The sequence below is a fragment of the Lemur catta genome, chromosome 1, assembly GCF_020740605.2.
Source record: "Lemur catta isolate mLemCat1 chromosome 1, mLemCat1.pri, whole genome shotgun sequence".
NCBI lineage: Eukaryota > Metazoa > Chordata > Mammalia > Primates > Lemuridae > Lemur > Lemur catta.
In genome coordinates, this window is record NC_059128.1 from 5,610,675 (window position 1) to 5,636,755 (window position 26,081).

Sequence of the window (26,081 nt, forward strand, 5' to 3'; positions counted from 1 at the left end):
CCCAGTCCCCACCCCCACCCCTGCTCCCAGGCAGGCGCAGGGCAGACAGAAGAGGCAGGAGGGTGGTTTGTGAACAGCCATGTTGTTGGCACAGCCCTGGGTGACAAAGCATCAGCAGTCGCACTGGACCCACAGTCTGGTTGGCCCGAGGTGGGAATCAGAGGGTCCCCTGGATTCCACTGAGCAGTATGGGGATGGAGATGACAGAGGTGGCCCCCATGGGCCCAACAGAGGAGCCAGGGTGGAAGCCCTACCCAGCCAGTGTGGTTGCTCCCGTCCTGAGAGCAGGAGAGGGTCAGGCCTCAGGGTCGGAAGAAGCCCAGGGCACCCACAAAGGCCCGGCACCACGGTGAGGTCCGAGATGACCAGAGGCCCCCCAAACACGCACCGTCAGAGGTCATCCAGTGCCCCCCGAGCACCCTCCCCCGACAGGTGCTGGCTTCCTCCCAGGCAACCTGGCCCTCCCTTGGGCAGCCACGACGCACAGGTCACCATGGACCCACGGTCAGAGGGATTTTTCTTTGCCCCACTGAATGCTTTCCTGTTCTCTTCAGCGCCTCTGGCTGCAGGGCCACCAGTCCACACTGTCTGGGCCACCTTCCTCAGGCCATGCTCCAGCTTGTCTGGCACCTGCCACTCGGCTGTGGGCAGGACAAGCCTGGTCTCCTCCCTCAGTTTGCTGGCTGTGCCTCTGTTAACATAGCCAGGGGCCATGTCTGCCCTCCAAGGGTGGCTGCCCTGTCCTAAGCGTGGCAGGGCCAGATGTGTTCCTGCTGTGTAGCCCTTCCCCCGGGGTGCCCTGCAGCCCCAGGCGCACACGGGGCAGTAGGGCCCTGCCAGGCTCCCCTGGACACAGGCTGGTCTGGCAGGGCAGCGACCTCTGGCCTACAAGTCGGGGTCCTCGTGGCTGCACACGACGCCGGCGTCCTCATCGTGGCCGCAGTTGTGCGTGCCCACGCCGGCATGCGTGCACTCCAGCAGGCTGCGTTCGCCGCCCACGCAGCGCACGTCGTCCAGCAGGATGGGCAGCGCGCGGCCCTCGCCGAACTCGGCGCGCTTGCTGGCCCGCAGGGCGTGCGCGAAGCCCAGCTGGCGACACACGACAGCCGCAGCCTTGGCGTCCCACGAGTCGTCGCACACGGTGCCCCAGCGTCCGCCCACGAACACCTCCACGCGCCCACGGCCGGGGCCCAGGCCCGCGGGCCGCACCAGGCGCACCGCGCCGTTCGAGGGCGCCGGGCCTGTCGTGCTCGGCCGCCCCCGGCGCCGCCCGCCGCCCCTCCGGCCCCCTGGCCGGCGGGTGGGCCGTGCGGGGCGCGGGGTGGGTTTGCGTGGGGCCGCCGTGGGGCGAATGCGACGGGGCGCCTGGGTGGGCGCGCGCGCGGTGGGCCGCGGGGTGCTCTCCGTCCTCCGGATGAACTCTGTGCAGAGGAAGAGCCTGCTGTCAGAGGGGCCCGCCGCCCGGTGCCACCCTCCAGCCTGTTGGGGAAGGCAGACCCCAGGGAAAGATGTCCTTGACCTCCTCTCCACTCAAATCCTGAAGATGGGATGCCACTTGGGGTCCCATCAGTGCCTCTTGGGTCACCGTGACTCCACAGGATGCCAGCCTGGAGCTGGGTGCTGGGTGCTTCTTCAGTCATTCAGCAAACACTCCTGGCAGCTGCTTTGCGCCCCTCGAAACCTGCCCTCCTGGCATGCTCCAGTTTGGTGGGGGAAACATACCCTGACACTAAACTCAGGAGCACAATGGAAGGGAAGGAGTGTCTGGAAGGGCTTCCAGGACCAGGTCACCCCTTCTGCTCCCAGTTTTAAGGGTGAGGAAACTCAGGCCTAGAGACAGGTAAAACTGCTGAGGGTCTAAGGCCGTCAGCGACCAGCAGGACAGGAGCCGTACCCACACAGGGACCCCTGGTCAGGATGAGTCTCTGTCCTCCCAGCTCCCAAGGCTGGTGGCCCTGCCACCTATCCCAGCAGGCCAGATGGGAGCTCCCTGGGTGTGTGGCTTGCTCACATGGCCCAGAGCTGAGGGGCAGGGAGGGCAGGGCAGGGCTGGAGCACAGCAGGTGCTGGGAGCTGAGGCGGGTGGCTCCCTCTGTCCCTGCAGGGTGTGAGGGCACGCTTGGCCCAGGTCAGCCACAGGGATGCACCTCACTCTGCGTCAGACCTTGTGCTGTGTCCAGCCTAACCCCATGCAGGGCAGTGTCAGGTACTGGGCACCACCCTGCGTGCCATCCCTCAGGAGAGGGCTGAACCCCAGACTACACAGTTACTGTGGGGGGGATCCCGGACCACCGGCCTAACCCCTTTAATCTCCCTACTGCAGCCAGTTCCACTCTGAAAACCACTGGGATGGGGGCCAAGGAAGGGCCTCTCCATTCAAGGCCAGCGTAAGCAGCACCAGGAGCACCCAGACGCACACCCGCGACAGCCACAGGGAAGGGCGACCCGCTCCTCCGGCTTCCCCGCTTCTCCCCTCGGCTCTTGCTGCCCCGTCTGCCTGCACTGCCCTCCCCCCAGCACCCTCCACCCGCCCCAGCACCCCGCCCTCTTCTTTCCAGGCTCCAGGAACCCCAAGCCCAACCGCAGACTCCACTGCTCTAGGTGGGTCCCACAGGACCCGGCACACCCTTCTGTCACAGGGCCTGGGATACTAAAGGACTTCTCTGTCTGTCCCAGCCAGGGCAGGGCCTGGTTTCACTTCTCCCTGTGGCCCAAGCATCCAGCCCAGAGCTGGCAACTAACAAAAGCACCAGAAACTGCTGAATGAGTGAATGGAAAATGCGCCAAGCCCCGAAACCAACTGCAGCCAGAACTAACTTCCAAAAACGCCGAGCTCATCCCTTCCCCCAGCCTGCCAGTACCCTGGCACCCCCTCCTCAGGGATGGGCACCCCACCCTCCCAGGTGCCTGCCCCCCTGCCCTCTCTATCCCCCGACACACTCAGTCCACCGACTGGTGACATGCAGGGCACACTCGGTCTGCTGAAATACTTCCTCTGGCCCACAGAGTGGTTTTTAAAATTTTGAACTAGTTGCCAACATTTCGAATTTGGAGATTGTTTGTAACAAGCTGAGAAGGCAAGGACCACAGCTGTCCCGCTCAGCAAGGCACATGTATGTGGTGCAGGGACGAAGGACGGTTCCTGCTCCTCTTAAGAACTGAAGATCCAGCAACACTGGGTCCTTGTTCCCACCTAACTCGGGCCCAGTGGAACAGCCCCTGCTCTAGACACACCCTTTCCTTGGCCCCAGAGCCCTTGGGCAGTCATCTGTGGCCTCCTGACCCCTCTCTCCCACCCTCCTCACCAAGCTTGTCAAAGTGGAACCATCTCATGGAAGGCCCGGCCCAAATGCCACCCTCTCCCCTCAAGCAACTCTTGTCAACTCCCTTGCTCACACACAGATTATGTCGTCTCTCTGAGTCCCCCCGAGAACTCTGAGCGCACCTTGCCTGGCACCAGCTATTGCTCCCCTTGCTCTGCTCCTTCGGAGGCCTGCAGCCCCTTGGGGCCACCCACCCACGGCCTGGGACGTAGTTTAAGGAGTTGTGGCCAGTCAAGCAGGACCCACGTTAGTCAAAGTTCCACCCACTTTAACATGGCATCTAATGTGTGCCAGGCAAGTGCCGGGCATGGGGCGGGCATCCGGCTGGAGAGGCAACAGGTGTGAGCTGCAGGAGTCCTTCCCCCCCCGACTGCAGTGTCCCCATGGGTGGGCACTTACTTTCTTTGGGCACAAAGTGGACGAGGCGGCTCCTCACCTTCACCTGAGCAGGATGGATCTGACACTTGCCAGGTGGCGCCCGTCTGCCAAGGACACAGAGGAGGTCATGAGTCCCACCTTTGGAGCCTGCCCTGAGTGTGTCTCCCTGGCATCTGCCCTTCCCCTGCAGCGAGGGAGGAGCGGGGTCAGGCAGGTGTGGACAGAAGCAATAGCAACAAGTGGCCATTTAATGAGCACCTATTGTGTGGCCTGTGGCCTCTCCCTACGCCCCAGGACTCTGAGACCCCAACCCCAGGACACGAACCCCCATAACAGCCCGCCAGGCGCCCACGTAGCCCTGCCCGAATGGCACCAGGGCTGGAGGCTTACTCACGCCTGAGCCACTTCTAATTCAGAGCATGGCCTCTGTCCTCGGGTGCCATCAAACAATGCCAGTCCCTCTCCTCCCCCAGCCTGCCGGTCTGACTCCTAGAACTGCAGCCCGGTTCTGCCCCCACCTCACGCCCCGCCCCTCACAGCCTTTGAGGAGGGGCTCCCTGCCCCTCTGGTTGCTGGATTTCTGGCGATGCTGAGTCTGAGAAAGTCCTCTGCCTGGAGGGCCAGGGAGAGTTCCAGTCCACCTAAAGGATGAGGCGGGGGCTGGGGGCAGAGGGAGGGACTGGGGCCTTGGCGTGGGTTTGCAAGAGCCAGGACAGAAAGGAGTCTGAGAAGGGTGCCAGGGCTATGAATTGGGTCTCCTGTGACATCTCTGAGGGACACTAGGAGGGAGTAGAATTCCATTTTAATTAGTTTTTGGCTGTGGATCTGTGGTTCTTTGAATGGGACCGACACTATTCCGGGACTGACCCACGTGGGCCCACGGCTTCAATAGGGTTCCAACAGGGTTCTGTCAGCCCGAGGTGGGAAGCCCAAGGGGTGAAGCAGCCACGTGACACAGAGCAGCCTCCCAACATGCTTGGCAGAACAGGGAAACCAAGGAGGGACAGGGCCTTTGTCCCCAGAGGCTGCAGAAACACAAGCAGGCACACATGCTTCTCAAAGCTGAGCAGATCCCTGCTCTGACCTCCAGGGATCATCCACATGCTTCAGACAGACCTGGCAGGGGTTTTGTTCCTTCAGAAAATTATGTAAAAAAATCTTTGTTATGCAAAAGGGTAGGAGATACACCCCAAAATGCCACAGGAGTTCTGTGGGGGCAGTAATGGATGGCCCAACCCCACCCTTCCACTCCCTGTTTCTTGGCTTTCCAGACCCCTGTGACAGGGCTTCGATGCCGTCTGTGGGTGCAAAGGGACGCACTGGTCCAAAAGAGAAAAATGAAAGGGAGGCAAAGGGTCAGGGTTGGAGGGGGGGTTGCCTACTTCTGGCTCCTCCTAACCACAAGACATCCCGCAGGAGCACTCCCTAAGTCTTCGCAACAGCGGTCCCCAACCTTTCTGGCACCAGGGACCGTCTGCGGCTGGGTCCCTAACGGGCACTGGTCCGTGGCCCTAGGGTTGGGGACAGCAGCTCTACAACATGGGACAAAGAGCCACAAGGGAAGGGGTGCTGCAAAGCCCAAAGGAGATGATGGATCTAAGGCAACATCTGGCAGGAAATTAGGCGCTCAATATATGTGGTATTTCCTTAGCAAGCATTCTTTTTTAAAAATTGGAAATAACCTAAAATTCCAAGGAATGGATAAGACAATTATGGCAGAGTGACTCAGGAGAAAATTACACAACCATTCGAAACAGCCCGTTTGAGGGTGATGTTGCAACATGGAAACGTTTATGCAAAATAGAGAAAATAAACGAAGAATGCCAAGTTTTCCCAGGCTCCAAACGTGACATAGATCCCTGTGCTGCACAGACAAAGACGGATGGGACCTCAGGGAAGCGGGAAGGGTGGATGAGAGCAGGAAGTAATGATGTCTTTCTTGAGGAAAAGTGATGTCAGTTAATGTTTGTGCTTTTAAAAAAAATGTGTAAACATGGAAAGCCCGAGAAGCTATCAGAGAGCAGAGGACACTAAGGAGACATGGTGACTAAATGTTGTGTGGGATCCTGGAACAGAAAAAGGACATCAGGGGAGGACTGGAAAAATCCTTTTAAAAAAAAAAAGTGTAGTGTTTAATTAATAGTAAGGTACCAATATTAGCTGATGAGTTTGGCAAGTGTACTGTGATCACGTAAGATGTTAATAATAGGGGACACGGGGGAGGGTATACAGGAAACTCTACTATCTTTGCAACTTATCTGTAAATCTAAACTATTCTAAAATTTTTTAAATGCTATAATATTCCAGGATTTTTCCAAACCTAGTGTGTCTCAAAGTTTAGGGTAACTAAACACATTGGGGGGTGTCCCAGGGTCTGCCAACCAGGACCAGATCGTTGGCGTGCGACTTGGGCTTTGTGCTGGAGGGGAGCTCCAGCTGTCCCACACCGGCGCGCTGAGCAGGAGCACAGCCGGTGGGAAAGACGCAGAGAAGCGAAAATCTAAGGGCTGAGAAGCTGCGTAAGAAAGACCATCTTTCGTTCATTCATCAAACATCCCCGAGTCTGCTCTGTGCCACTCCTGGGGCTGGGCTGACTTTGCAGAGGTGAAGAGACACAGCCCTGGCCTGGAGACTCCCAGAGCAGCTGGCAGACGGTTGTGTAGCTCGGAGGTTAGAAATCTGGGTTACGAGAGCCGGAAGAGGGACAGATGGGGCGGCCGGGGGCCCGCTGGGCAGCAGCCGAGGGGCTAGGGCAGGGCTCCCCGGCGCATGACTTCCTGTCTTTGCGCTCACTCCGCCCTATAACACAGGCAGCTGAGAAGTTACACACAGTTACACACGGGAGGAGTCAGAACATCGGCTGGCACAGAGTTAGAGGCCGTACACCCAGAGGTGGACATGGAAACAGGGGAGCCCAGTGTGTTCTAGCCAGCACCCGATGGTGGTCCCCTAGGGCAGGTGCAGGATGCGGGGACACACAGGGTCAGGGTGTCTGGGACGCACCTCAAAGGCCAGTCGGGGGTTGGGGTGCAGGAAGAGGCTGGATGCAGGGAGTGGGGGCCAGGCAAAAAAGCAGAGTCAAGCCTCTACTCAGCGCTCGGCAGCCCCAGTTGGCGGCTTCTGCTCCGTCCTGTCTGGAAAGTGCTGCCTGTCTGCGTGCACTCTGAGGCACTCAGAGCTGGCTCTGACCACTGCACCTGCCCCTCACCAGTGGTGCAAGCTTGGCTACTCACTTCTCCTCTCTAAGCCTCAGTTTTCCCATCTGAAAAGTGGGGATATTAATAATGCCTGCCTTAGGGAGAGGTAGAGGGGAAATGAGGTAATGGAGGTATCCTGGCAGACGATGGGAGCTCAGGCAACGTCCCGGACAGACAGGACTCACCTGGAGGGGTCGATCACTTTGTAGACGACCCCGCGTGCAGCCGTGGCGCTCGGCACGCCGGTAGACATGAAGTACAGCTCCCCTGTGGAAATGAACAAGGTAACAAATGAGTGCACTGCCTGGGATACTGTCCCAGCCAGCCCCGCCCCAGCCCCCAGCTGCCCTGAGGATCGGAAATCAACCCCCTTCAGGCAGCTACAGGTGAGGCTTCCAGGTCAGCCTAGCTGTCAGCCCCTAGGACTGGAAATGAGGCTGGGAGAGGCGTCCAGACACACCCAAGGGCCCCTGGAGTGTGGGATCCTGGGTGTCCATTGCTCTGCCTGGACCCACCCAGGCTCTGACATCCAATCTTGCCCTACCAACTACTTCCTGGGTGACCCGCAGGCCCACACGACCCTCTGAGCCTCAGCTTCCTCATCTTTAAAATGGGCACGGCCCATGGGGCTGTTACGAGGATTAAAAGAGCACAGAGTAAGTGCTCAGCACTAGCTACTATTGCTGTTGTCGGGCAGGGCAGACAGCACATGGTGGGGAGTGTGACTCCAGCCCATCCACCCAGCAGCTGCGGGATCTCCAGCCACTCTGCGACGGCCCCACTCTGAGCCTCACTTTCTCCAGCTCTCAGAGCTGCGGTGAAAATGTAATGATCAGAGTTATGAGCACCTGGTGCCGTGACGTTCTCAGGAAATGTTTGAGGACGCTATCGGGAAATGTTAGTTTTCCCTGCTCCTCTCATCCCAATCCTATCCCAGACCCCCACGGCCAGAGGCACCTATGTCCAGAAAATAGACTTCATTATGCCCATCTTACAGATGAGAAAATAGAGGCTCAGAGAGGTCAAGTGGCTTGTCCAAAGTCACACAGCAGTGAATGTTTAAGCCAGGCCCAGAACTGAGGAAAGTCTGCTGCCCAACCCCACACCAATATAGGATGCATGTGGCTGGGAGCCCAGACACGAGTGGCTCAGCATGAGGACTCAGCCATGCAAATACCTCTATCCTTGTAAAAGGGTAGCAGAGAGCTCCCCCAGGGCTGGGGATGGGGTGAGCATGGGGGGGGGGTCCCCCAAAGAGGCTGAAACAGACAAGTTGGTAAGAGCTTGGAGGAAAGCACGTCCCTGCGGACAGGTGCAGTCAGGGAGGGCTACATAGGGGAGGCGTCAGAAGTGCCCCAGGGAATCAAGGAATTCTGCAAAGGGAAGACACTTGAGGGGCAACTAGTGTAACTGGGGTAGACCCAGCTGTGACAGGGCTGGGGGATGAGGAGAGCAGACGCTGAGTGGTCAGTGACCCCGGATCCCCCCAGGAGCACCCACCCCACTAGGGAGGTGGGGGAGGGGTATAGGCCCACACAGTGATGATGCAACCTGGGGGAGTCGAGTAACCTGGCAAGATGGCCCTACAGAGAATCCATAGGCACAGCCCCAGATGTGCCGTGCCACCTTGGGCCATCACATCCCTCTCTGGGCATCTTCCTGGAGAAAGGCCCTGGGAGCAGGCCGGTCTCCCCTCTGCCCGTGCCGCCCTCACACCCTGGAGGAACTCCCTGCGTGCACTGCTCCCTTGGTCTGGAACACCCTTCTCCATCCTCCTCATCTGGCTGCCCAGACCAACGTTAAGTCCCTGCTCCAGGAGGCTTCAGAGGCCAGGCGGGGCACAGTGCCCCGCCCCATAATGGGGCATGAATAGTCGGCCTAGTTTCCCCATCTGTAAAGTAACAGGATTGGACCAAGCAGACTTCAAGACCCCCGATCTGCTGGGAGCTATGGCCTCCAACCCCGTACACACACAGGAGCCTCCACTAGCCTAGCCTGCCCCCGCTGTCCTTCTGGTCTCTATGGTGTGGACGGTCCCTGGAGCATGCTAGGCCAGCAGAGAGCCTTGTTTTGGAACTTGCAAGTGTCAGAAAAAAAACTAGAGAGGTGGCAGCTGGAGCCGGGAGCAGGCAAAGGTTTGTTTGTGTTGGTCCCCAGTGCTCTGTGCCTTCTAGGGGCCACCCACCGGAGCTGTCTCTGGAGGCTGTCTCACAGGGGCCTCCTCCTGGTTTTCCATGCTCAGTGTCACTCGGAGGGCTGAGGAGCTGCACTTTCCTTCCAGGCCCTGCATCTGTTCCATCCCCTTCTTCCAAAACACGTTAACCTCCTACTGACCAAAAGAAAGGGCCCAGTGGGCTTGGGGATGGCAGTGGGGGCTGGGGCTGCCCCTTTGGAAATTCAGATTCTGTGGTTCAACAAAGGTTTCCCAGACTGGGCCCAGGGGACTCCGGGCATGGGGCCCTGCAGGGAATACCCCTCCAAAGGCCAGGGTGGGTGTTGCCTAGCAACCCCAACAAGCATCTGTCAGGGCCCACTGGGGGCCCCTCGGCTTTTGTTTGATGACAATCCCAGGACCGAGGACAAAGGCAGGACTGCTGAGGCTGGAGCAGGATCCAGGCTCCCTGGCCCCTCTTCTCCCCTCCCTCTCTGTCCCTTGCACTGAAAACACAAGTGCCTGAATGCAGGACCCACTAACCAGCAAGAAGGCTGTGTCCACCCACTTTGAAATAATAATGTGAGTGGCTTCATTTAATGCCCCTAATACATTTGCCATCTGGAACCCAGGGCCAGTGGAGGTCTCTGAGGAGGCTCTCTTCCCCCACCTGTCTGCATTTCCAACCTTCCAGATCCTTCCTGGTCTGGCTCACTGCTGTAGACTCTTACCCATGTTATTGCTTAACCATCACAGCAAACCTGCCCAGGGGAGGGGGCAAGGGAGGGTCACTGCTCCCATTTCCCAGACAAGGAAATGGAAGCTCAGAGAGGTGAGGACTTGCCCACGGACGCATAAGCAAGGTCTCCAGCCCACTAAACACCTCCCTCCCCAGCGTGAAGGTTTTTCAGTCCTGAAGCTCCACCCCTCACATGAGAGGCCGGGAGGACCCACCGGTGGGGTCCAGCCCCCGGCAGGGGCAGCCCAGATGGAGAGGTCTCAGGAGCACTCACCGGCCTCGTCCTCCGCGAAGGAGATGATGTGTGGGTAGTAGTTGTTGATGAGGCCTGGGAACAAGCAGGTCTGGCCACGACCCATGCAGATCTCACTGTACTGCCACTGTCCTGTGCCCGGATTCTCTCGGAGGGACATCAGACGCCTGCACAGGAAGAGGAGCTGTGAGGTCCTGACTGGCCCCCAGGGGAACCCACCCAACAACCCATCCATCCATCAACGCACCCACTCATTTACTCATCCCTGCAACCCGGTCCATACATAATTTGCAGGGCCCAGTGCAAGATGAATGTGATCAAAATTGATCAAAAATTACGGAGAATTTAAGATGGTGACCACAGAGCATTAGACCAAGTGTGGGCCTTTCCGAGCATGGGCCCTGTGTGACTGCACAAGTTGCACGTCCATGAAGCTGGCTTTGTGCACAACCTTTACTGAGCACCTACCAGAAAGATGCTGGAATGAACAAGACCAGCTTGGTCACTGCCGCCTCAGTGCAATGCAGCCCACTGGCCAGCAGAGGGCACAGCGCTCTCAAGAGCTGACCTCTGTTCCAGACCCCACCAAGGCTGGTGCCTGGGAGTTTGCACATACTTTGGCACTACCTCCACTTCAGATCAGGAGCTGGAGCTAAGTCATCTTTGGAGTATGCTAATCTTCCCCCTCACTCTGTCTCTGCGTGGCAGTCACCCACTGGCACACAGGCCCTGCTCAGACATCCCTTCCTCTGTGAAGCCCTCCCTGACTGCCTGTGAGCTGCGCTCCCCCAGCCCAGCGCCTGGGCTCTTGGGTTGCACTACACTGGACCGAGGATGGGTCTGTCTCCCAGACTCAGGTGTGAGGTGCTCCTCACCTCTGTTGCCCTGGCCCTGGCCCTGGCCCAAAGCCTGACCCCGCAGAGGAGCTTGGGAAATATTGGCAAAATTAATTGAATTTCTATGGTCAGAGGACTTAGGCACCCTGGAGAAAGAACAGATGGGGGAAAGGAGAATCCAGGGTAAAAACAGGCTTCATTTTGACCTATTTTCCAGATGGGAAAGGTGAGTCTCAGAGGAAGAGGCAGATCTGGGAGAATGAACCAACATCCAGGGGCCCAGGTTCTCTCTCAGCTCCAAGCTGCAGTCTGAACACCAGGTCAGCAAACTCTGAGAGGTGACAATTCCCCCACCAGCCTCAGGCGTCCTTATTTCCTCTCCTGGGCTGCCCTCTGAGGAGGCAGGGGGGGAACCATTAAGAGCCACCATCTACTGAGTACTACTAGATTCTGAGTGCTGCATGTGTATTAACTGACTCAGTCCTCAGAACAGCCTAGGAGGTAGGCAGTCCTGTCACCTCCACTGCAGGTGGGGAAACTGAAAACTGAAGGTGAGGAAAGATGAAGTAACAGGCTCAAGGTCACTTGGCCAGTAAGTAGCCAGGACTCAGACCTGCACTGGCTAGCGGCATGCCAGGTGTATGTCTCCCCTGGGCTTCTTGGGTCCTCAGCTTCCTCTCTGTACAACGGGACAACCAGGTGGTCATGAAGCTCCATAAACTCCCCTGGGGACAGAGCTGGCTCGTGGCAGGCTCAGGGGGCATGTTTCCTCCCTGCCACAAAACCTGTTTGTGATGTGACTCATCTTCCCCTCCGCCTCTCCCACCCCCACCACCCTCAGGGGTCTCAGTGGGTGGAGGTGACACGGCCCCAGAGCATAGGAACCCAGCAGCAAGGCACCACCAGCCACCATGGTCAGCTCTGGGGCCCCATAAGCCCTTCTCTCCTCTCCCTGGCAGGGGGGCCTCAGGCCACTGCCCTCTCCTGCTTCCTTTGACGGCCGGGGCCCTGGGTCCTTGGATCTCTGTTCCCTGCAGCCCTGGCTATGGGGGAGGTGGGCACGTCAACTGGTGCAGTGGCAGGTCCTGCTTCCCCAGGAGCAGAGTGGCCCTGCATGCTGAGGAAATTGTCCATATTCTGCTTTCCTGCCCATCAGCACCACTGTCAGGCCCAGAGCCCGAGAGCCTCAGGAGGGGGGGGGAAGATAAACAGGCGTCCAGTCTGTGTCTTCGCCACGGTGGTACTGAGGCAGCCAATATCGGGAGAAAAGGAGGCGGATTAGGGTGTTTGCCCCACTCCTCGGACCGCTGTGAGAGCAGCTGTGCACGTGACACACACACTCCTTTTTAGCACAGTCCCAGGGAGCCGGGGGCAGCAGCCAGGGCAGTGGGCCACTCACCCGCTCATGAAATCGCCGAAAATGTAGAGGCCGTTCAGGTTGGGGTACTCACAGCCACGGTACACGTAGCCCCCCGTGACCGACTTGCCCATCTTGTGCGGGTAGGCGAAGATCGGCAGCACGTCGTCTGCGGGGGGCACGGGGGAGGACAGATGAGCACGCGGCGGCCGGCCCACCCTCCAGATGGATTCCGGGACGTGGCAATGGGTCCCCTCCCCCGCGACAAAGCTTCCAGGGCAGCCCTGAGTCCTGCGGTCACAGGGTCACAGAGGCGCCCACGCCGGCATGGCGAGGTGGAAAGCACGTTTGCAGGAGTACCAGCGCGGGATGGGGCCGGGAGGAGTGCGGGAGCGAGGCCGGAGGCCCCCAAGGCGCGGGGAGGTTCCGGATCGGGGCGCTGGTGCACGGCCTGTGGGATGGGGGTGTGGATCCAAGATATTGGGGTGCCCGGGGCGGGATGGAGGCGGGGGCGGTCCCGAGGGAGGCGTTGGCGCGCGGCCCGTGGGGGGGGGGGGGCGGGGGCGGATCCGGGTCGGGGTCCCCGGGGCGCGGGCGGTCACCAAGGGACGCGTTGGCGCACAGCTTGTGGTCGTAGCACTCGAAGCCCTCGCGCGCGCGCCAGCCGTAGTTGCGGCCCCGCTCCACCAGGTCCACCTCCTCGAACTTGTTCTGGCCCACGTCGCCGCAGAACAGGCGCCCGCGGCCCGCACCCGACGCCGGGTCGCCGCGGTCGAAGGAGCAGCGCCACATGTTGCGCACGCCCAGGGCGTAGACCTCCGGCCGCGCGGCGGGGTCGCCCACGAACGGGTTGTCGCGCGGGATGCGGTAGAGCGGGCCGCGCTCGTTGCGGTCCACGTCGATGCGCAGCACCTTGCCCAGCAGCGCCGACCTGCGGGCGGACGGCAGAGCACGCCGGCTCGGGGCGGCCCCTCCAGGGCGCAGGGGCACCGGCACCGCGGGCAGGTGCAGGGGGCGGGCGAGGGAGCCTCGGCTGTGGGGCCACTGCCCGGGTGCCATCCTGCTCAGCTACTACCAGCCTGGAAACCTCATTCATTCATTCAACATTTATCCGGCACTTTCCCGTGCGCCAGGCCCTGTGCCAACCGTTGGACACAACGTATCACCTTTTCCTCATTTCATCCTCACAACAACCTTTCAGGTAGGTGGGTACTATTATGATCCCCACTTTACAGATGGGGCAGCTGAACTCAGAGAGGCCAAATACCGCGCCAGTTGCCACACCTCTAGGAAACGGCAGGGCTGGGATCCCGCCCAGGGAGCCTGGCTCCAGAAACCCAAGGTCTGGACCACAACACCCTCCGGAACGTCAGTGTCCCCGGCTGTAATATTGGAGTGGCCCCACTCAGTCCTGCAGGACTGTGCTATAGGGTGAAAACTGCACTAGGAAAATGGGCCCTGTTGACAGTTTTCTTCCAGGACCCGGCATGGTGACCAGCAGGTGGCCATGAAGTGTTTGCCGAGTCAGTGACTGGATGACTGCAAAGTCAGTGCACTGAACAGAGTGTGCAGGTGAGGGCGGGGAGAAGGGGAGAGCACAGGGGTGCAACCCTGCCCTCCACGCAGCTATGGGGGATGAGTAGATGAGTAGCTTCGTGACAAAAGTAAGGCATGATGGGGAAAATCTGCAATGAGCTTGAAGACAGTGCAGAGAGGAACACTGCCTTTTCATCCATGATTTTGTTATTTTTATTTTTTTAGAAATGGGGTCTCTCTCTCTGTGGCCCAGGCTGGAGTGCAGTGGTGGCACGATCATAGCTCACTGCAGCCTTAAACTCCTGGGCTCAAGTGATCCTCCTGCCTCAGCCTCCCGAGTAGCTGGGACTACAGGCATGTGCCACCACGCCGGGGTAATTTTTTTATTTTTATTAATATTTTTTTTTTTAGAGATGGGGTCTTGCTATGTTGCCCAGGCTGGTCTCAAACTCCTGGTCGCAAGCGATACACCTGCCTCGGCCTCCCAAAGTGCTGGAATTACAGGCAAGCCACTGTGCCTGTCCTCATCCGTGATTTCTGATGCACTTGCTTAATGTATCATTTCCCCCTTGCTGTTAGCATTCCAGTGTACTCCCTCCAGGCTGCCATTAAAGGCAGGGCTGATATAATAGTTTGAGCAGGTGACACAAGTGTGTACTCCATCACTCTCACATACCATTAGCACCCTAGTATTTCCGTTATCAGTAGGGACAACTAACACGTACCCTGTCTAATGATGATAAAATGTCCCCACTCCATAGATGCCTCGTGGTTAAGCCCCTTGTGCTGGCCTCAAACTCCTGCCTGCGCTCTAGCCTGCTCGGCAGTGCGCTCAGACCACACCCTGAGCCCGCACGCCACACACCAGGCGTCCATACAGCAGTGGGCCAGACTCCTAACAGCAAAACAGTGTTTTTAAGCTCTGTCCAATTATCCACAAATCCTTAATTTCTATTTTCTCAGCTTCATCTCTAAACATATCCCAAACATGAGAAAGCTGGGATGACTCTTACACCATCACATATAAAAGCACAAGTCACAAATTGTGAGCACTTTAATTACTGTAATCAACATCATACTCGCTATTTTTACTTTCTGGGCTGAGGACAATTTTGTCATTTTGGCTAAGGGAATGGAGGGGGCTGACTTGAGACCCCTGCATATCCTTGTTTACACTCAGAGCTCCACGAGAGTGTGTGTGTATGTGTGTGTGTGACACGTTGCACATGCACGTGTGGAAAGCAACAAGCTCTTAAGTTCATTTGCTCAAGCCAGGAAGTGGGTAAAAGAGAGCAAGACCTGCACTTTGACCCCTGCGTCTCCATGGGTGACCCTGGGACAGAACATCTGCGTACCCACACCACCCTGCTCCAACCAGCACACATTCCCTCTTTGCTTTGGGGTACACCCTTCCCTTCTTCCAGCAGGGCTGGGCTGACCTTAGAGAAAATCCTAGCTTCCCAGAGGCTCACTGATGTCACCTATCAGGCACCTGTGACAAGTGGATTCTGTGCCTGACCGCTGGAAACCACAATTCCTTTTACTTCTCATGACAAGCCTCTCCATGGGGGTGAGCATTCCCCTCTGATGAGAGCAAGTGACTTTCCTGGGGTGTCCAGCTAGCTGCAGGCTGAGCTGGGACCCAGAGCCCTTTCCACTGCCCTACACTGCTTGGCTGAGGAAGTCACTCCCCCTCTAGAAGAGTGGAAGAAGCCCAGGAGTATGTAAACCAACCCACCAGCCAAGCAAAAGAAGAACATACTTGTTTTGGGCATTTCCAAACTTTCCAAAGGGGTCTCCAGCCATCCCGCCATCTCCAGTGAAGATGTAGAGGTACCCATCGTCCCCAAAGAGCAGCTGGCCCCCGTTGTGGTTCGAGGCTGGTTCTTCAATCTCCAGGATTATCCTAAAGGAAGATAAGCGGCCCCACAAAGCTCAGCCTTCGTGGATATATGGGCCAAAAGCACAAAACAAGATCACAGCAATAAAAGCTCCTCTCTCGGATGTCATTTCACGAGGGAAAAGAGTTTTCATATCCTTATAGCAAGAGATTTTTACAAGGATCTGGTAGGCAAGCTGGGCCAGGATAATTCACTCCATTGTGTCAAGGGGGACCTAGAGGCTCAGAAAGGTTGAGCAACTTGCCCAAGGTCACACAGCCTATAGGTAGCTGAGCTGGAACTAGAACTTGAGTCTTCTAGTTCTGGTCTAGTGTTTTTTCTGCTGCTCTCCACTGCCAGCACCTGCCCTGTTATGATTATATGAAATTGCCGACCCAGTCACTGACACAACTGGCTTCTTCCTCATCCTAGCTTCCCACACGCCAGCTACGTGTGCTGAGCATAGTGAGCATATTCTACACATTCCCTCATTTGTCGTCTCCCGGAACTTCTAGGGCTGGTGGGCTGGACGGTGCGGGTTGCACTCAGCTCCACGCTCACCCCGCGGGAAACTCCCTCACGCCACTGCAGGAAGCCTGACTCCTCCTGCCCGTACTTTCCAGTTAGGCTTCCAGTTAGGGCTGGCAAGGAAGGGAGAAAGCACATTTCTCTGGCATCTGGCTTCTGGCTCTGCCTCCAGAAGCGGCGGCTGCAGGGATAGCAGCAGCGGCTGGTAAACTTGGCCTCCCGGGTCTCCACCCAGACATCCTGGAACCAAGATCAAAAACATGGCAGCACAAAGAACTTTACCCTCTTTTCCTCCTGCCCAAGAGGGATAGCAGCTTCTCGCAGTGGCAAATCTTTAGGTAATTTAACCCTCCTCCTTTCCTTCTCCAGCCCTCCAATGCCTTTGTAATCAACTCCCTGTACTAAATTCCCTCAAGCTGAAATACTTAGCATGATTAGCTTTTCCAGGATTGGCTACTGATTTGTTAACCCCTTACTGATACAAACAGGAAAAACTGTGATACAGAAAAGTCAAGTAACTTGAACCCAGGACTCTGGTCCTTCAGGGCCAAGACTGGAAGCCTTTGCATTGTGAGGCCACAAGACTTGGTGAGTGACACAGAGCCCAAAATTCTGGGTTCTTCATATAGAGCACAGCTCAGACTGTCTGGGATCCCAGCTCTGGGAAGACTGACCGCTGATTCTGGCAAGGAGGACCAGCCGTTCCTGTCTGCCGTGAGCTAGCCCCACCTACCTCTCTCCCGAGTGAGTCACGTTCTAGGCTTGTACTTGTGGGGTTCCCAGAGGACCTTTGCTGAACCCCTAGTCTGAAAAAGCCTCTTCTGTATATTTTGTGTTCCACATTTAGTCTTTATCAGGAATCAGTTTTTAAAAGTCACAGTTGAAGACACATCCATTCTGTCCCTCCTCTGTCAGGACCCCCCTCTGTCAGGTCCACCAGATAAATGTGGTCTCTCTTGGAGGACTGACTGTACAGGCTCATGCAAGAGCACGAGAATGATGTTTCCTCATTTTGCTCTGGCCGCCAGGAAGCTCATAGTAAAAGTGAATGCTGCATCACAAGATCCACATCAACCCCCACAGCTAGCATATTTGATTCCTCCTCCTTTTTATACATTCAATGTCAAGATTTTGTCAAATACATGATGTGCTGTTATTTGCTAATCTGCTCTCAGATCTCCTGGCCCTCACCCTACTTCCTCTCTACTTCAAGGGCTCAGCTCCTGCAAACTACATTTCCCAGGCTCCTTTGCTAGCTGGCCTTCCACCAGGTTCAGTGGGAGAAGGCACTGGCAGGAGACTGGCGAGGGGAGAGGGCCGGGGATTTCTACCCCTCTGTCTGCTTCAGGCCGTGTCTTGGCAACAGCTGCACCTGCTCCCTGGCTCCAATTCCTCCTGCCCAGGCCCAGTATGCTGCCAGCCTCCCTGGGTGGCCCTAGCTCCTGGAGCCCAGTGTCCCCACCTTCTCACTTTGTCCTTCCAGCCCGAGGGGTGGAGGCAGCTTCCTTCAGCTGTTAAGCTCAGAGGTGCCTCCTAGCCCCAGGTTGCTCTGTTATCATTTCTAACACCTGAGTAACTAACCCCAGTATCAAATTCTGCCTAGTGAATTACCTGAAACGGGGTTTATTTCTGACTGGGCCCAGACTGATATGGGTGCCCTTGTGCCAGGCCAGGTCACACCCATTCTGGAAACAGTCGGCACATAAATAATACACAAAGAGCAGGCTCTGTGGGCGTTGAGACGAGAAGCCTTGGTGGCAGGAAGGGGAGCAGGTGGCCTGGGGCAGAGGGCCCAGGTGGGGCCCTAGAACGGTGCCCCTGGGCCAGACCAGGGCTCCGGCTCTGATACTTCCTGGCTGTGTGACCTACCCAGTCACTTCCCCTCTCTCAGCCTCCACTTCCTCATCTGTAAAATGGGAAAAATAACAACACCCTTACTGGGTTTTCTGAGAAGACAATGAAATGAACCATCCAAAGAGCCTGAAACAGAAGAGCTGACGGAGAAATGCCGGGCCTTGCAGGCCAGGTCGAGGGGTTTGGACACGACCCTGTGTGAGGTATGTTTTGGAAAACTGTCCTTTCCCAGCCCCAGAGCATGCACTCAGTCCCCTCGCTGTGCGTGTTACGTGATCACCGTATTTAACAACGGGATACGGATGGACACCGTCACGCCGGTGCAGACGGGCACCTGCCCCCACCCGGGCCTGGGCCCCCCAGGGAAACCACCTCTCAGAGCCATGGTCCACGGCGTTCTCGTCATCCTCAGAGACCCTGAACTCACTGATGCGGATCCACTCGTCGAAGCTGACCCCCACGGAGTAGTAGACGTAGAGCTTGCGGTTGTGCCGGAAGCGGGGGTGGAAGGCGATGCCCAGGAAGCCACGCTCGTCGCCCTCCCAGGGGGAGGTGAGCACGGCCCGGCTGATGTTCAGGAAGGGCCTCTCGAGCCGCGAGCGGTCGGGCAGGTAGGCCCACACCAGCCCCACCTGCTCAGCCACGAAGAAGCGGTGGGTGCCGTCCCGGGCGTGGACCATGGCCACGGGGTTGCGCAGCCCGTTGGCCACCTCCTCCAGGCACAGCTGCAGGCAGCCCTTGGCGTCGGCCACCACACGGCCCAGGTTCGAGTTGAGGTTCTCGTTGACCAGCAGGTGCGGGAAGCAGTAGTCCGCGTCGTCCAGGGACAGGTAGTGGCAGAACTTGGCGCGGTTGCCCTCCAGTGACCAGAGCATGCGGTCGGGCGAGAAGTGGCGGAACAGGCCCCGGCACGTCTGCCACATGTCCAGGCAGTAGTCCTGGCAGAGCCCGGGCACCGTTCTCAGGGGCGTGGACGGGTCCTCGGCGTCATAGAGGTGGGCCGCATACGGAGAGCATTCCTACAGGGAGAGGGACAGCTCAGAGACGCTTCTTGGAGATGCTTCCCAGTTGTGTGGCCTTGGGCAGGTCCCCCCCCTCAGAACCTCAGTCTGCTGCTCTGCAGAGTGGGGACAATGCACCTATTGCCACAGGTAGTGTCAGCTACAGCCACAAACCCGAACCTGGCACATCCTCAGCCTCCCTGCTGTCACTGTCACCTTAATGCTTGTGTTAGAACAGGTAACACAGCGTCTACTACTGACAGCAACAACAGCATCAGCGGCTACTCTCAGGCACCTACTGTATGCCAGGAAGGGTCTGGGGCACTTTATATGCCCTTTCTCTTTTACTATCATGCCTCTGCCCTACAGCTGCACGATTGACTCTATCACCTTATTTGGGTCCCTATTCAAGGCTCACCTCCTCAGATCCTCCCTGACTACCCCTCCACCGCACCCCCAACATCACCTTCTGGCCTCCCACTCTGCTTAAAAACCAAAACCAAAAACCATGCACTCCCTGATCCGGCTCTGCCCACCTTCCCTTTCCTAACGCTCCTTGCCATCTCACACCTCTGAGCCTTAGCACATGCTGTTCCCTCTATGGGCATGCCCTTCCCTGAGCTCTTCTGTGGCAGGCAGAACTTTCCTCATCCTTAAATAATAGCCATCGCTATTGGAGAAACAGTAACAACACATGACAACAGCTCCTGGGTTGGGGCAGGCTGGGCCGGCCGTGCTGGGGCTCCATGTGACCTGCATCCCTCCTGGGCCACCTCAGCGGGAGGGATGTTGTTCCTCCCCTTGTGCAGAGGGGAAGCAGAGGCTGTGAGGAGGAAGCCACTAGCCCTAGGTCATATGCCACAGAGCCCACAGCTAGGGTTTGAGCTAGGTCTGCCCAAATGTGCTGGCTGACTCCTCGCCACCCACCCCAAATCCCACTTACACGTCCCCAGCCCTGCCCAGAGCAGAACCTCGGCTCCCAGCTCTGTAGGAACCTCCCTCTGTTAGAGCCCGGCCCACGTGGGAGTTATTTACGTCTGTGTCCGACACACACCCCTGCCCTGCAATGAGCTCACCAGGCCAAGGCCTGGTCTGACTCAGCCCTGGGCCCCCAGAGGCCCGGGGGATGCTCTCCCCCAGCGAGGAGGGTGCCGACAGCTGGCTGCCTCCCCTTCCTGGGAGGACCGGGCCGGGTTCCAACAGGAGGCCTGCAGGGGTCGGGGGCAGCACGGAGGGCAGTGTAGGGGTGTGGCAGGCTGCCCCCCAGGCTGTGTTCTCAAGCTCTGGACCAGGCCCACGCACTCCTGTCACACGGTTGTGGCTTTGGTCACACCACAGCCTGTCCTCCTGGCCCCTCAACTGCTGTGAGGCTGAGTCTCACCGAACAGGCCAAGGCCCACTTGGTGGTACGTGTCTGGGGCCTCTGGTCACTGTCCCAGACCCAGACAAGGGCAGCACATCTCACATGCTGCCGACAAGCAGGCCACATGGCCAGGCCAGGGCCCCCTGTGAGGTGTCGTCTCTCCCGACGGCCGAGGGCGGGTCCGGGAGGGGCTGCACACACACAGGCCTCATTTCATCTCTGCAAGGTACGGTCATAGTGACTCGTATTTCTTAGATGAGGAGGACCTGAGGCTTCAAGAGGGCCACATGCCAACAAGTGGTAAAACCAGGGCTCTATCCCAGGCCTCATGACGCCCAGATTGTGCTCTTTCCAGAGTAGCCAGCAACACTTCACCCAGCAAGTGTTCGCTGGGCACAGACTGTGTGCCGGCCTCACTCTCAGCTCCAGAGACATGACGGGGAGCGGGGCACACTTGGAACCCAGCCCGAGAGCCTTCCACTCACCACAGCCCAGCACAGAGCCACACAGGGAGCCGGCCTGGAGGTGTCAACATCCAACACTGGGTCCAGCAGACACTTACTCATGGCTCATGTGCTCTTACACACAATGCAAACGTGGTGCCTGGACCAGCGTGGTGCACAAGTAGGAAATGACCAGAGGGTACGGCGATTGCTACTGGCGAGGAGGCGAGTAGCAACTGGGCCTCACGGTGTCGGGGGGAGGGGGAGAAAGCCCATGGGAAGCCGGCCCGGTCCCACACTGCCCAGCTGCCCGGGCCACTGCGTGCAGGGCAGACGGCCAGCCCACCGCACCGCCCCGACCGCAGCCACTGGCACTCATGACTCACGGCCCTGAGCCCGTTTCTTATGTCCACCGCCTGTTCTTTGGAAAGGCCGAGCCTTTGTACGTGATGTTTTCTCCGTCAGATTTCTCTCCTCACCCACTCCCTCGTCTGGCAAACTGCTGTTCTTGACTCAAGGCCGGACTCCAAGGTCCCATCTTATCCTCCATTCTCCCAGGGCCCCGCCTGCCCCTCCCGGCCCTCGCGACGCTCCCACGGCACTCTGTGCGTGTCTCAGACACGACATTCCCAAACTGTGCCTCTGTGGCTTGCAGCTGAGCTCCACTTCGGCTGTTCCCGCACCGTCAGCACAGGGGCTTCAGCTGGTCTGCTTGGCAAGGACTTAACTGTCTCTTTCCACCTCTGCCCACTCCACAGACTGTGGGGCCCCCAGGGCAGGGAGCCCAGGGCCCAGCACACAGTGGGGCTTCAAGGAGGGAGGCAGTAAGGCAAAGCGATTAGAAGGCTTTGGGGCCAGAGCACATATTCCCTGTGTGACCTTGGGCAAGCTCCTTAGCCTCTCTCAGGCCCTGTGTCCTCATCTATAAAAGGGGAAAGGAACCCCAACCTCAGAGTGGTTGGGAGGAATAAATTGAGATGATGCATGTATTAAGATTTGTTTGGTAAATGCCCAAATGGTACAGGCTGGCCGGGCGCAGTGGCTCACGCCTGTAATCCTAGCACTCTGGGAGGCCGAGGCGGGTGGATCGCTCGAGGTCAGGAGTTTGAGACCAGCCTGAGTGAGACCCCGTCTCTACTAAAAATAGAAAGAAATTATCTGGCCAACTAAAAATATATATAGAAAAAAAAATTAGCCGGGCATGGTGGCACATGCCTGTAGTCCCAGCTACTTGGGAGGCTGAGGCAGTAGGATCGCTTAAGCCCAGGAGTGTGAGGTTGCTGTGAGCTAGGCTGACGCCACGGCACTCACTCTAGCCCAGGCAACACAGCGAGACTCTGTCTCAAAAAAAAAAAAAAAAAAAAAAAAAAGAACAAATGGTACAGGCTCTCAAGATGCAACTCAATGTTCCCTCCTCCAGGGAGCCTTCCCTGACTTATGATGCGACCTTTTCCCTACGTCCCCATGGTGTTCAGTACCCCCTGGGGAGTCTCTTGCACATTCTGGTGTTTGTCTCCTGAACTGAACAAGGGGAGGCTAGGACTGTGACTTGCCAGCTGCCTCTGGGCACAGAGCAGCACAGGGCTGACGCCGCACGGGCTGCAGAGAGAGCCTGCTGAATGTGTGAGCCACAGAGCACACCGCGCGCAGCCTGCCACCAGGAACCGGGCTCCGATGACTTCAGGTTCTAAGAGACACCACCCAGCCACAGGAGCAGTTAGTCATGTGAAAGGCTCACACCAGCCACGCTGGGGCACCGCGGCCATGCTGTCCTCTCTCCTCCAGGACACACAGGCATCTACTAGACGACCAGGGCAAAGCCCCAGGAAAGAGTCTCCTGTCCCCCCCTCCCCCAAGCAGACATGAAGGCCTGAATGCCATCATTGACTGAAACCTTTAAATAAAGGTTTCACCTTGGCCATCTCCCCAGGGGAAATCGGGAGGCCCCAAGTCCAGACTCAGCCTTGGCTGGCCAAGAACACAGTCCTCCCACCAGCGTGCTCCACGAGGCCCCATCAGGGGAACCGTGGCCCAGCCTCAGCTGCCCTCTCCAAGCTCACTCCAGACATGAGGTCACTCCCAGAGACGCCTGGGCTGAGGTGCTTGCAGCCATTCCACCGCTGGTTGCTCAAGCCAGCTGTCCCGGGAGGGTTCCCAAGGGAAGAGAGGCACCTCCTGCCAGGGGACAGCGTCATGATGGACCCTCCTTTCCTCCTCCTTGGATCTGCCCACTTCATTGCCCTGCTGAGCCTGGCACATAATAAGTGCTCATGAAACTAATGTGGCATGGATGCACGAATCCTGCTATGTGACCGGGAGTCACATAGGGAGACCAAAGGACCTGGTCCCGAGAAGCCCCCAGGCTGGTGAGACAGGCAGATGCTCAGCCAGACCCCTCTCGCTCCCTTGAGATGCAGTGTGGGAACGCACCAGAGGCCACCAAAAGGAGCACAGCCCACCTTTTGGAGCATTCTGGAGCTCCCCAGGGCCCCTCTCCTCATCCTCCCAGCACCTGTGGCTTCCCACCTGGATACCCCATTCATATCAGCAACGAACATGGTCCAAGTCCCCTTCTCAGCCACCACTGGGCTGTGTGACCACTGTGAAAGTCCCTGCCTGTCTCTGGGTCTTCCTCGAATGGGACTCTGGGCCTCACTCAGGCCCCCCTGCCCAGGGCTGGGCAGCAGCGAGGGCCAAGGAAGCACTAGGGAAGTCCACTGCAAGCATTTACTGAGCCCCTAATATGTGTCATTTAATCTGCATGGCACCCCTGGGACAGTTAAGGTTGTCGCCACTGTAAAGATTCTGTAACTGAAGTGTAGCAGTGGCCTGCCCAGGTCATGCAGCCGGGGAGGTGGCAATGCAAGGGTCAAACCCTAGTATGTCTGACTCCAAGTCACCTTCCGGGGCCCCTCCCCACACGCCTGCCCCCTGTGGCTGGGTCTGGGACACTGTTCTGTCCCTTGGGTCCCCTCCACCCCCCAGGCTTCTCTCTGCTCAGATGCTGGGCCAGGGCAGCCTTGGGGTTTCTGGGTCTTGCCCCCATTTCTGCATTCAGCCAGGCAGCGTCTGCCCACAGGTTCTGGTCAGGCCCTCAGGCGTCAGACCCCCTCAGGAGGAAAACAGACAGCGGTGGCACAGCAGGGTGTGGGCAGAAACAGGGGCTCCAGGCTCACAGGTGGAGGAGCTTGCAGCAGGTAGAGATTGGGGACAGGGAGGGTTCACCAAAGGATGTGCTCAGGTGGGCTTGAGAGAGCCTCTGCCAGGTGAGGGTGCCACCCCAGGGAGAGGGCACCACACCAACAAAGGTGGGGGCTGGAAGCGCCTAGGGCATCAGGGTGGTGGAGGGGCTCTCATGGGGAGAAGTGTCCCCCTACATACAGCCTTCGACAAACCCACCCCCACGGCAGGGCTCCACTGCCCCCACCTCCCAGGGCAGCGCAGAGCAGCAGTGAGCAGGACAAATGTCCCCCCACCCTGGTACCGGACAAGGGCGGGCTCCTCGGGGTGGGGTACTGCGGGATGGACTCCAGGGATCCCAGGGCAGAGCAACCCCTAACCCATGAAGAAGTGATGACATCTGTCCGTCTTTCCTGTCTCAGGAGGGGAAACTGAGGCCTAGAGAAGGCCCAAGTCCCAAAGTTAATCAATGACAAAGCCAACAGCCGTCCCGGGATGCCCGGTCTCCCCACTTGGGGCCTAAAGTTCTGGAGTCCGCTGCCCACTCCTGACCTCGCCCCAGTGGGGTCCGATCTCCACCCCAAGACCCGCGCTCGGCCCCCCGCTCCCCCACCTGCCCGGGCACGCCCGCCCGCGCCCCGTCGCCCGCCGGCTCACCTGGCACAGCAGGTCGAGCGCGTAGCCGGCGCACGCAGCCCACACGGCGGCGTCCACGCGGGCCGCCAGGTCCCCGAAGCGGCGGGCCAGCGCGGCGTCCTGCTCGGGAGCGCAGCAGCCGAAGGCCGAGTACTGCGCGCAGAAGCGCAGCGGCTGCGGCGGCCGGAAGGGCGGCCTGAAGTCCAGGCACTGCGGGTGCGCGGCGGCCGGGAGCGCCCGCAGGGCGAGCAGCGCCCGCAGCGCCAGCAGCGCCCCGGCCCCGGGCCCGGCCCGCCGCCCCGCCATGCCGCCGCCGCCCCGCCTCGCCCCGGCCCGGCCCGCGGAGGAGGAGGCGGAGCGGGGCGCCCCCGGCCCGCCGTGGCCCCGGGGAGCCGCTGGCCGCGCCCCCAGAGCCCGCCTGCCGCCGAGCCGGCACCCTCCCGGGCGCTCGCGGCGGGCAAGGGGCGGGCCCTCCCCTTCTAGAAAGTCATCTGTGGCCGGGGACATCCGGCGGGACTGAAGGCAGAGGGGCGCGGCGCGGAGCAGGGCACAGAACCCCGCACAACCTCTGCCGCTTCCTCCTGGACCCCGGCCTTTCCAAATACGGTGGCCGGGGCCTGGCCTCTTGGAAGCCCCGGGTGCCCAGCGTGTTTCCAGTTTCTGCCCGGGATACAGGTTCCTCCCCCGGGGCGCTATTTAGCCAGGGAGGCGCAGGAGGCCTGGACTCCGGGGTTCCAATTCCACCACCCACTGGGCTAGGGGAGGGACACCGTGTAGCCAGGGACCAGAACTCCCACGTAGCTACTTAAAAATGGGGGAGGGGTAAAGGGCAGGCGGTGTTGCCCCCCGGACTCAAGAAGTGAAACCTAGGCCTAGGGTTGGGGAGGGAGGATGGGGCAGCCCCCATAGTCCACCCTGGGCCCCCACCCCCTGGCTTCTTCCTGTTCTCCCTTCCTGGGCCAGCAGATTCCCCTGTGGGGTGGGACCCACTGGGCCTCCCCCCTCACTCCCACATAGGGAGCCCTGATGGGTCTACCTCATGGGGTGGGCATCTAGCTCTCCATCCTGCAGCCCCTGCCCCAGCTTCAGACCCCCTCCCTAACACCACCACACACGTGCACCCTGCCTCACCCACCGCTGAATCTCACAGCACCAGAAACACCTCTGCACTTTCCCAAGTAGATCTCAGCACTTGCTCCTCCCTGGAATGTCCCTCCCCGTTTTCTCTAGCAAACTCCTGCTCTGTCTTTGTGGCCCCAGTGCACACACTCATCCTTTGCAGGTATCTTTGGGCTCCTCTGGGGAACCTGGTCTGTGTCTTTGTGCCAGTGCCCCTGGGCGGGCTGGGGGTGGATTAGGTTCTGCAGGGCCACGAGCTCTCGCAGGGTGGTGGCTCCAGCTGAACAGGTACAGTGTATGAGTCAG

The 26,081-nt window shown here is 58.8% G+C and overlaps 1 protein-coding gene across 1 annotated transcript; it reads right to left on the reverse strand.

The window, feature by feature from the left end:
• Nucleotides 1–63: 63 nt before the first annotated feature.
• Nucleotides 64–24,927, reverse strand: HHIPL1 (HHIP like 1). The gene is made up of 9 exons (XM_045560998.1): nt 24,678–24,927; nt 18,406–19,052; nt 15,534–15,677; nt 12,838–13,166; nt 12,278–12,404; nt 10,064–10,209; nt 7,084–7,165; nt 3,723–3,805; nt 64–1,421 (listed from the first exon to the last, which is right to left on the reverse strand). Exons 2-9 carry the CDS (start codon nt 18,954–18,956, stop codon nt 886–888), a joined length of 1,998 nt encoding a protein of 665 aa, XP_045416954.1. The 5' UTR covers nt 18,957–19,052; nt 24,678–24,927; the 3' UTR covers nt 64–885.
• Between the last annotated feature and the right edge of the window lie 1,154 nt (nt 24,928–26,081).